General features: G+C 37.4%; 1 protein-coding gene across 2 annotated transcripts in view; it reads right to left on the reverse strand.

Moving 5' to 3' along the window:
- Nucleotides 1–2,987: 2,987 nt before the first annotated feature.
- LOC129777143 (calcium uptake protein 1 homolog, mitochondrial-like) overlaps nt 2,988–12,008 on the reverse strand; it is a 58,585-nt gene continuing 49,564 nt past the window's right edge. For both annotated transcript variants that reach the window (XM_055783223.1, XM_055783224.1), the window contains exons 7-10: nt 4,077–4,237; nt 3,772–4,013; nt 3,494–3,711; nt 2,988–3,425 (exon numbers count right to left, since the gene is read on the reverse strand). In XM_055783223.1, coding sequence (XP_055639198.1) covers nt 3,271–3,425; nt 3,494–3,711; nt 3,772–4,013; nt 4,077–4,237 — 776 coding nt within the window. In that variant the 3' untranslated portion in view covers nt 2,988–3,270. The remainder of the gene's footprint in view (nt 3,426–3,493; nt 3,712–3,771; nt 4,014–4,076; nt 4,238–12,008) is intronic.

Consider the following 12,008-nt stretch of genomic DNA (forward strand, 5'->3'; position numbering starts at 1 on the left):
TTTTCATTTGATATCCATATTGATGGGGTTGTGAAAAAAATATATATGGCGCCATATTGTGGTGGCAGCCATCATGGATTTGCATTTTTCATAAATAACTGTGATCTACTAGTCAAACACATTCATTTGATACCCATATAGGCTATTCAATATTGGATTATTATACAAATTATTCAAAATTTCCGAAAATCAAAAATGAAATACTGAAATACTCCGGATAATCGAATCCCGGATAATCGAGACCGACCTGTATTTCCACTTTTTCCCAAAAATGACCGTCTTTAAAAATTCATAACTTTTGAACCCTTGAACCGATTTAGATGATCAACATATCAAACTGAAGCTTTTATTTAAAAATAATGAACTTGAAAAAACATATGGATTTTATTTTCGTAATTATTGAGTGTAACCGTTTTTTACTATTTTCATGGCTTTGGACTAGAGGGTGTTATATTTTTTTATATTTTTTCTTGAAGGACGAGGATTTTTTACATAATATATTTCGATATCAGAGATGTTTTTTTTCGTTTTTGAGATATGAATTTTTGAAGTTAACCGGTAACTTTTGAACTACTGAATCGATTCAGATGAACAACATATCAAAAGACGGCGCCAGTGGTTGTGTGGTTAGCGTAATAGCCTCACAATCCGATCGGCCTGGGTTCAATCCCAGCTGGCGTCGTTGGGATTTTCTGAGGCGAAAAATCTCTGATTACGCCTTCCTTCGGAGGGGAAGTAAAAGAAGTTGACCCGGCTCATGAGTTGTTGAGTCTGATAGGTAGGAACAGGTGGAGTCGCCTCCCTGATGTCGGTGATTGGCACTGAAGTGGCGGAAATAGGCCGACGAAAAATAAGCGAAGATAAAATAAACAACATATCAAATTGAAGACATTAATTTTTTTTGAAGAAATATTACACTTGCGGGAAAATTGAATTGTGGTTGCATAGGTCTAGTCTAGAAATATTGAACGACGAATTAAAACATGTTAAATTTGAAAAATCATATCTGAAAAACGCAACAAATAGCATCTCTGTTGTAGACATATGTTTTAAAAAATACTCAGCTTTCCATAAAAAAATATACAAAGCGCTTTAAGCGTTAAAGATAGCGCTCTCTATCTTTAACCGAGAAAATTATGAAAAACTAACTCAATCAATAATTATAAAAACGAAAATCCAAAAAATGCAAAAATCCTATTTTTTCAAATAAAACTAATTTACAAGCTTCAATTTGATATGTCGGTCATCTGAATCGGTTCAGTAGTTCAAAAGTTATTAATTTTTATAGTGACAAAAAGAGGAAAAATTGTTTTTTCGAGCCATCGGTTAACTTTTAAAAATTAAATCTTGAAAACGGATAAAAATATCATCTATGATATCGAGATACGTTATGTTATGTTATTTTTTTAAGATCTTCTATCTATTTTCTTCTAATGCGAATTTTGACATTCCTGTTGTGTTTGTATTGATCGTCTTTGTTAATATTTGAATAGGTAAATTGCAACGAATGGGAGCTGAAACAAACCACTCATAACTGTCAAACTGACGTCTTCGTGCATTGATTTATACAGTGATGTATATATTAAAAATCTGGAATAATTTTTGATTAGTGTTTCTAATAATACCCAGACCTAATGTAAGAAAATATTTCAGAATTGAGTGTTCTAGTAGGTCATTCAAACGTTTTAACGTACCCAGGTTTTCAATTAGTTTGAAAAATTTTAGCATTCGTAAAAACTTATCCTTTGGGTAAACACCCACGAACTGGACGAAATGAGAAGAACAAAATTACAACCAATCGCATAAGAGTCCGTATGACAGATGAAACAAGTAAGTAAGATGTAAGAAAAAGAAAGATTGATCCACGGTGAATACATCTTGGATCAATCGAATAAAAAAAGTTAAACAACAAATATTGTCGAGGGATAGGAAAGGAGAGATAATATTTATACATTATTAATTTATTTTACATGTAATCGATAAAAATAAAGCACACATATAAGAAACTGGAAGAATCCAGTTTGAACTGGAACATTGGCAACCCTGGCAGCACACAAATCTTGACCTACAATATTTTCTTTAGAGTAAGTCTAGTGTAGTATAGTACAGTAATCGTTCGCTTACTGGTCCTGGTTTAACTGGTCTGTTTTTTGACAGGGCGAACGTTAACTGGTCCTTGGACCAGTTTAAATGCAGAATTTTGTAAACAATCGATGCCATATTCAAATGGAAGGTTTGATGTAAGAGGCATTCGAAGGTAATTTTAAATGTTATGAAAATTGACGTTATTTTCGCATTACAAAAAGTTTAATTACAGTTTAATTAAATTACAGAAAAATAATTTCCTAAAAAATATACATTACATACCTGTTGTCGCAAAAAATGCGAAACTTCCATTGGAATCCTTTTGTTCATCCAATTTCATGATCAACGCGAATCAAACAATTCATTGAAGTTCCCCTCGATTTTATTTGACGTTTTACATGCCGGGCCAGTTAAAACGCGAATGTCAATAACTGGTCTTCCCTTTTCGCCCAGTTAGCGAATGTTTACTGTATTTCAATTATTCTCTATTTTGATATTTTTTCCCATGAATGTTTACAAATGATTCAATACAAATACATTTTGAGTTTTTTACCTTTTAAAATAAATTATGCATAGTGGCTGGTACTTAGAGTATTATCCATCGTTACCAATCGTAATCTTTTCCTTGCAAAAAGTTGCATTTCATTTGATTGGTACAATGAAGCAGCGTATATCACACATAATATAGCCGGAACAAATTTTGACGTATTTTTGATATAAAAGGCACAACTAGCTTCAGATAGTTGTGCCTTTTATATAAAAAATATTTAATAAACCCAAAATGGTATATCAATTAAATGAAAGAATGTTGTTAATTTTAATCTTTTAACGGCTTGGATCACGTAGAATTGCAGTGAATAATCACCGAAAAGGAAGTTTCGGATCATGGAGAATATATGACACATAGAACAAAAATCCATTATCTAATACACGTTGACACTGGAGTATTTTGAAATCTGAGATGATTATCGCCGACCGTCTACATTAGTACGAATAACACCTATTAAAGCGTAACAAAAAGCGTTTGCAAAACCATGATTAAGTATTTGATAACGACATATCTTTCAAGTTCCAATTGTGCTATCATTGAACGAGGTACGAAAATTTCCGGTTTCCGTTTCAGTTGACAAATGGTTGAGCGCTTAGCAACACTGCCTGGTAACCTCCAAAGATTCACCCTGGTACTTACAAATCCAACAGCACGGGTTTTGTGTCTTTGGCACACTTGAGAATCGAATGCATTAACTTCACGAAGCCGGTGTCCTTTGGTTTCTCGAGACCACGCATCAATCGGTTCTTCATAACGGCCACAAATTCCCTGTTGCTTAGTTGGCCATCCACTATTGAGGAAAAAATCATAACAATCGTAAAATTTTGAACAGAATGTGTCGAGGCAGTCGGTACTTACTATTTTCGTCAAAGATCGTAAACACAACATCGATAACATGATCACTCAGCTCTACCAACGCAACAGTTTTCGCCACATGTTTCAGTGTGGCCTGATCAATCGATGCTCCCGCAATGTGGTAGAAAGTTAGCGCCGTATCGACATCATTGATGTTACTCAGGAAGTGGAAAAAGTTGAGATAATCCTCCTTCGAAATGCCAGCTCCATGATCGCGGAACCTTGAAAGTAGAAATCTCGCACTTAGATAAAAAATTCAACAACCATATTGTGCACCTCACCTCTTCTTAACACGCTTGATTTTCCTCATCTTTTTCTTCTGGGAATAGCCAGCATAAGCCAGCAGCAGTTCCGAGAAATCCGCCTCATTGATGTTTCCATTCTCGTCCGGATTCTTGCGTAGGAATTCAAGGGTGAGAATTTCACGTTGCAGCTGTTGTTGAAAGTCCAGAAATTTCTCGATAGTTAACTTTTCGTCGTTCTTTGGACCAAAAAAGTACGTTGTCAGTGCCGAGTTTACTCCCTGTCAAGATAGATAACACATTTGTGACGCTGGGTACTTTATAATGTTAACAAGGAGACTAGCCTTGAAAGTGTTTCCAGTGTTGGCGTGATCTCGGTGCCGATTGCCAATGCTCGACTGTTGACGGATCAGGTTGGCAACCTTCTCGAACTCCTCGCTATCCACATCACCGTCTCCATTGAGGTCGAACATGCGGAAGGCTATCTCAAAGTGGCGCCTGGATGCTGTAATGGGTATTTCAAAAAAATACTTGATAACCGGTATTGCTACATAGAGATAGAATATAAAAGTATCTTCGAAATGACCAACGCCGTCACAATGTACGTGAATTGGATCGCCGGGAGTCGTGCTAGAAACATCAAAGTTCAGCTCTCACCCAACATGAGCGTGCCTTCGGGAAGGCCATTCAACGTAGAGCATATCTATGTAATTTTTTCAACGACATATGCGAGCCCTCGTCGGATGCTCCATAGACATAGATTGCAACCACTTCAACAGAGAGGGGAATGCAACAGTCGGTAGCAACCCCAACCAGGAAGGGGGAAAATTGAAGAGCAAAACTGTTCTCGCCGGAAGGACGAAATGTTTGTAACCATTTCTATTTTTAGCTCTCGCGCGTCCCTTTTCATTTTAATGGGGGGGGAATCAGCGCCATATTGACGTGCATAATATCATTGAGTGGGGATGGTAATGTTTCTGTTGCACTCGAATAAGTGTAACAGTGTCCAGCAAAACTTTAAATATGGAGTTTGAAAAATATTAAATATATGTAATGGGTCAGACCATTCTTCCGAAAAACACTTACACATGTCCACGCGATGTGAAAATTCCATGTTTTTGTAAGAACACGAACATGATTTCCGCTAGTGTTGAATGTCTATCCCAAACACGAAAAATTATACACAAACATAAACATGTGTAAACAAACACGATGTTTATCATTCAAGAACATCATGTACAAACATACCACGCGTTGTTGCAGTATTCATTGCTTCCGTTTCGTTTCTTCTCATGCACGGGAAAAATAATTCCTCATAAAACATTTCTTTGTAGAGTATTTTTCCACCGAAATCAACTAGATATTTAGGTCGTAATGCAAAAATGTACATGCACATTTTGCAAGTCTGATTAAATAATCCATAGCTATCTCTCGTGAAAAGAAAACATTCTTTGAATAGAAATGTTGCCAATTGAAGTTTGGGGAACCGAGTGCACAGCGCGGCGACGTCATACAAATACTGGCCAAATAAATGAATACCCAAAAATTACTTTTAGATGCAGTTTCAGAAAAGTTATACACCTATACACCTATTCTTGGTATTTTGATGTGGGTAACTTAATATCTCCGCCATGCTCTATTCAATTTTAGTACTTGTTCAAAAAACTGATAATAGCCGATGTTACATAAATTCAATTTATAAATTGATGCGTGGACTAAATATTGATATTAATTGTGCAAAACTCTGATATAAATTGACGTTTATTTTGTTCAGAACAGATAAAGAGGTGTATTTTATTTGCCCAAAATTTAAGATGAAGCACCCATTGTCATGATAAATGCTTCCCTTCCCTTTTCATATCAACACACCAACACACCGTGTGTTGTGTGGTGGTGGTGTGGTGTCCATTTCGCTTGTTTTACTCCTCACACTGCTTGGGATGAAAATGCATGAGAAACTGAACATCATGTGAAACAAACAAGTCAAATTTTTAAACATCGGGTACGAAAAAATAATGTTTGTCTGCAAACATTAAACTGCGAAAAAAGGGAGAACATTGTTCGTCTCGTACCCGGTGTTTAATGTGAAACACGGAAGACTGGGTCGGACTATTGACGAAGGGAGTGTAACCAACCACGACAAACTGCTCGAAGCTCTGGGTCTGAATGAATGTTAGTATCGAAGACAAACAACAAATATTAGATGCTGTCTATTTGGTGGGACCAGCTGGGTGTGATGTACTATGAGCTGCTAAAATCGAATGAAACCATTACGGGGGACCTCTACCGACAACAATTGATGCGTTTGAGTCGTGCACTGAAGGAAAAACAACCACAATACGAGCAAAGACACGATAAAGTTATTTTGCAGCACGACGTCCTATCCCACCCGCCGTATTCTCCAGACATTGCTCCGTCTGATTACTACCTTTTTCGATCGATGCAACATGGTCTGGTTGAACAGCACTTCTCCAATTTTGGTGAAGTGGAAAATTGGATCGATTCGTGGTTAGCCGACAAACCGGCCGAATATTTCCGCAAAGGGATCCGTAAATTGCCAGAAATATGGGAAAAAGTTGTGACTAGCGATCGGCAATACTTTGAATATTAAATTTGTAACCATTTTTGCAGAATAAAGCATTAATTTTTGAAAAAGAAACAAGAAACTTACCGGCGCTTCTATTGAATAAAACATTCGCTTAGCATTTTTTGGTTACGAGGACTTCCAGTTCTGAACCTATTACGTGATTATACATTCCCGCTGTTCACTGTAACATGCCTATGTGAAGTAATAACTCTGGCAGACGATACGTATCCGAGACCCAGGGTCTGCATGAAACCATGTGCGGGGAAGGAACTGTTCTGCATACAATTGACTTGATGGCCGCCTTTGCACCACACCACCAATCTCTCTGAAACATGTGTCTCGAGTTATTTAGAACGTGATGCAATTATTTAGCAGCTTTCAATATGCAATGTACATGTACATAGAAGAAAATGTGTCGCTCACATCGGGAGTAGAAATTGTGCCGCCGATTGGCTCAATGTACACAGTGCAATAAATTGATTTCGAGAAGTATCGAACGCGATACATTCATCACGAGCATAACTCAATGGGGGGTGAATATTTTTAGAATACCCTGCACTTAGATGTGTTGAAGTGTGTCATGAAAAACCCCAAACCATTCGAATGTCATTTCCCGTAATTACTTCATGCATTGCAACATATATTTTCTGACGGGAAGGTAAATCAACACTTCCAGAATATTCCCTCGATAGAAGAGTCCTGCGGAAAGCACGACAATCATTTTTACAAATTGAAATTGAATTTATGGTCCCAGTGGAGACAGGGGTAAACATGAGGTGTAGAAACACAGCCCTTGCGACGGTAATGTTCCGTCCGCCCTGTTGCTTGCTTTCAATCAGTAGGTATATGCACCTACTACCGAATCTGTTTGTTTTGCTACGGCTATTCGGCCAGCTCAGCATCGGATGGGCTCGATGCCAAAAATATATGAAACCACTGCTCCCTGTACGAAAGCCGTCACTGACTAGCTATATGTACGTTGTATGTTGCCATTATGGTGCTCGGGCTTGTTGAGTTTGCATGATGCTCGATACACTTTATACTAGATGGTTTGGATGCGTGTGTTGCAGTATAAACATTGCATGTTTACATTCTTACATTCTTACATTCAAAATATTTAAAATATTGTTAACATGTGAAATACAAAAAAAAGTCCTTTGTGTCAAGCATATAGGAACGCAAATGATTTAGATGTAAAAAACTATACACAGCGGGTTTCATCAATATTGTGCGTTACAAAGAAATTTATAATAGCAGAAGCGCACTTATACACAACAATACCCTAAACACGTTTATCGAATCTTTGCTCGAATAATTTTATATAATAAAAACCATTTGTTGTAAAATTTGTCCAAACGAAAGTACGAAAATTTGTTCGTAAATTGGTGAAACGACTTTTGGGTGATTCTAGGGTGTATACACAAAGGAAGATTTTTAAATATAATTTGATATGTAAACACAGTAAAAAAAATATTGTGCAGTAAATACATATCTAAAGATCACCAGGAATAAACAGATCTCATTTATCTTTCACAATTTCACATGTAGCACTGTTCTTTGAAAGGAAAAAAATTCGATCAGCAATAGAAGATATAGAATAAAACACGTATCGTAATATGTTTGAAAGTTATTTTTTATTCGAAATAGTCTCCATTTAACTCATTACAACGTTTACAACGATCAACCAATTAATGCATAGACTCTTTCATGTCATCTAAAGGAATGTTCTTCGACACCTGTGTCACGGCCGCTTGAATGGCTGAAACAGTCGCATGGTGATAGATCAGGAGGATACGGAGGATGGTCGATGACACAAATCTGTTTTTTTTTTACTTTTTTGGTTTTGTGAGGTGGTACATTATCATGCAATAGAAACAGCTGTTTCCCCTCTGGATATTCAGGTCTAACACGAAAAATTCTTTACCACAAACGATGTAAAACTTGTAAATAGTATTCTCTATTAACAGTTTGACCTTCTGGAACAAATTTCTTGTGTACAATACCTTTGGGATCGTAGAACGTGATCAACATTGTCTTGATTCTGGACTTCTGAAAATGCAATTCTTCCGCCTTTCGACTTCAATTCTGCAGATTGACGCTTAGTTTCAGGGTCATATTTAAAGCACCATGTTTCATCACCGGTTATGATCGAATCAAGAAAATGTGGATCGTTTTCAGCTGTTGAAATGATATCTTACCAATGCTCTACACGAGCGATATTTTGGTCTTCATTTAATTGATGTGGAATAAAGTGTGCACAGTCCTTTCTTTCACCCAAATTGTCAGGTAAAATTGTCTAAATTGTACCAGTAGATGAATTTAATTCTTCAGCCAACAGTGAGAGCCAACAGCCTCTAACAGTGAAATTCCCGTCAACGGCAATGATTTCGCGGACTTTTTTCTACCAATTCAGCACGATAACTTCCTTCTGTACGACCAGGTCTTTCATCATCATTCAAATCTTCACGACCATTTTTAAACCGTTTCAACCACTTATGAACTTTTGAACGAGCTAAACAATCATCATCATACACTTTTTGCATCAATTCGTACGTCGCTCTAAATGTTTCTCCAAGTTTGAGAACAAAATTCAATATTCGTTTTTTGTTCCATTGTATTTTTACGACACAAGCACAAAATATACTGGCATTAAAAAGCACGTAACTTTTGAACGTGCCTGTCAACCGATTTACATAAAGTTGGCTGCGTTTGAAAGGTGAGACCTTTACCTTTCTAATGTTATCAACTTTACCTTTTTAATGTTACCTGTTATTGAACAGATGACGTTACGTGTTCCATTATTTAAATAAAAAGTCCCCTTATTTATTGAACACTAGCTGACCCGGTAAACCCCCATCTCCCCTACAGAAATGTCAAATGCGATTTCTATTCAAGTTTCGTTCCAATCAACCTTTCTCATGGATGGAAGTTGACGTTAAATTTTTTGCGGATTCCGCATTTTGATCTTCTAGCTTGGTTTTTTCGAGGCTAGATACGAATAGAAATTTAAACCCTAATAAAAGGAGGAGAAGGAAACAATTTCTGTCTTGCTCAAGCCAGCGAGCAGCCAACAGTCTTTCTTGATGATGAGAATTCTCCTTAAATTTTACAGTGGCCTGTCTCAAGGCGTCAAGAGAGAGATATTTACTTTTCCCATAAAGATTATTTTTTTATGTTTGATTATTTCAACTATAAGTTTGAAGTCCCCAAAATGCAAACAAAGGATGAAGCAACTATTTTCGAACACATCCCATTAAAAATTGTGCATCACCATACTCAAGCGAGAAAAAAGTAAGAAGTAAAGTTCTAGGGTATATGTTGGTATGTTTTGTGGTAAGCTTGACGATGAAAACACGGTTTGCGTCCGAAGCGAAAAAAAACACGGAAACCAGGGGCTCTTTTCGGGGACACCAATATTTTTTTACTCTGGAGGTAAATGACAATTTTTTGTCATTCTAGCATAATATCTGAAGCAATGAGCAAGCGAATTCAAAGAAATGATTTTCTAGTCGTACTTTTACAATGCGGTCTTGCCTTGGACACTACCTTTCGAATTCTTGTGATAATGCAGACGACCTTCGACCACCTTCGTGGATAGTTGTCCTTTCTTTTCTCTTGGTCTAAGATTTTTTTTGACGGACCACCGGGATACTCCCACGGCGATTGAAATTACTTTTTGGGACATTTGGGCGGGGGACAAATCGCGAATAAGCTGCCATTTCGTCATGCTATAACTGTCAAACTTGCAACCTGCAGCATTGTTATTTGTACGATGGTGAAAGCATTGTCACGTATACGGTACATACTCAAATAGATTACATCAAACTTAATTTGATCAAATTTTGATCGTTTCGCCCTTTAATTGCATCCATCTGCGGCACAATCGCAAGAAGATATAAATCGACTGCTAATCTGGAGCGATAACAACGGTATGCACGTAAACAGTAAAAAGTGCAAAACCATGTCCTACACTCGTTGCAAAAACGTTATAGGCCATCAACATGAAATAGGGGGTCTTCGTAGCCAATTGGTTACGCGTTCGCTTACTAAGCGATCGATCGTGAGTTCAAACTCAGGGCCCTCAATTGACCATCTTTGTGTTATTATAGAATAACTACGGCCACGCAACAATCATCAGCGATGGAGATCGATCCACGGTCGAAATAAGATCGATTCATCCATACAACTGCTCTGCTCTGCAAGAAACATCGGGCTGCTGTTCTATAAATAACCCAACAATGATCAATATCAACTGTCTCCGCTGTCCGGTCTGCTGAACAATGGAATAACAGATAGAATACCCTTACGCCTAAATGGCTACTACGGTGTAATTTACCATAATGTAATGGAACAGAAAACCTAAACGCCTAAATGACTAGTACTACTACTGTGTAATTTACAATTTATAGAAACATTAAAATATGTACATGTACACGATAAAAACCCGGTTCTGTTACAGATAAAATGCTAATGAGCCTAATAAATAAATAAATGGGATAAAAAAAATCAACATGAAATAGGGCCGGGTTTACTGGAACGGTCGCATTCGATCTGTGGAGTTATTATCGGTTCAACGGAAACATAAAATTCGCAACCGTTAAAGCGTACATTTTACTCAGTCATGTTCGTCATCATGGGTCAAGTGTTCCCAATGTCTATTGTCTCAAGACGTTGTTCAGTACAGGCAAACCTTTTTTTGTGCGGGGGATAGGGACCGCACAAAAAAATCGTGCAAAACTTCACCAGCAGCTTTAAAAATCGTGTTCGGTGCACATTTTGAAAAAAACTTTTTTTGTGTGGTAGATGGGGACCGCATAAAAAAAGTTTCCCCCAAGAAAATAACTCAAATCCACGCCATTCACCGTTCAATTTCCTTTTGTTTCCCTGCTTTGCGATGGAGCACTTTGCCTTTTCGGTTGCGCGTGGCTGTTTTGTGCTTTTGTTGCATGTCGAAACGTGTTGCTGTTAGAAATCATGTCATGCAAAAACTTAGAAAAACTTAGAGCATTTGATGAGAGGAGGGGAATGATTTGAGAAGTGGATAATTGAGACGCAAATATGCTTTTTTTCGCACTGAAATCGCCCAAAAAAAAATTCGCACAAAAACAGGTTTTACTGTATGCCGGTTCGCAGCATCCTAGAATGTGCTTTACCGGTTTGGTCTCCATTCCACACTGAGCAGATCGTTGCGATTGGAGCGTTAGCGTTTCTCTGATGGTCCATTTAGAAGCTTTCTTTGTCAGACGTAGGAGATTACAACGACGGATCTCTCTACTCGCAATCAGGGTTACCATATCAACAGAATAATTTGTATTTATACATATTTTTCAGACTTTTTGAAACCAAGATCCTGTAGATACAGATTAAAGATTTTTTAGGTTTTCATACAAATTTACAGATTTTTCAAAATAACAATCCAATATCAGTTATGGCTTGATCTCAATAATTTTTTTCACAAATCACCAATTTTATTCATATAGCATTTGAATCAGGTGCTCCCTTGGCCGAGTGGTTAGCGTCATAACTAACATGCCCGGTGTTCGGGTTCGATTCCCGTTCTGGTCGGGGGAATTTTTCGTCAAAGAAATTTCCTCCGACTTGCACTGTGATCACGCGTATTCTAGAGCTTGCCACTCAGAATGCATTCAAGGCGTGTTATTTGGCATAGAAATCTCAACTAAGTACTAAT

The sequence above is a fragment of the Toxorhynchites rutilus genome, chromosome 3 (assembly GCF_029784135.1).
Source record: "Toxorhynchites rutilus septentrionalis strain SRP chromosome 3, ASM2978413v1, whole genome shotgun sequence".
In the NCBI taxonomy this organism is placed as follows: domain Eukaryota; kingdom Metazoa; phylum Arthropoda; class Insecta; order Diptera; family Culicidae; genus Toxorhynchites; species Toxorhynchites rutilus.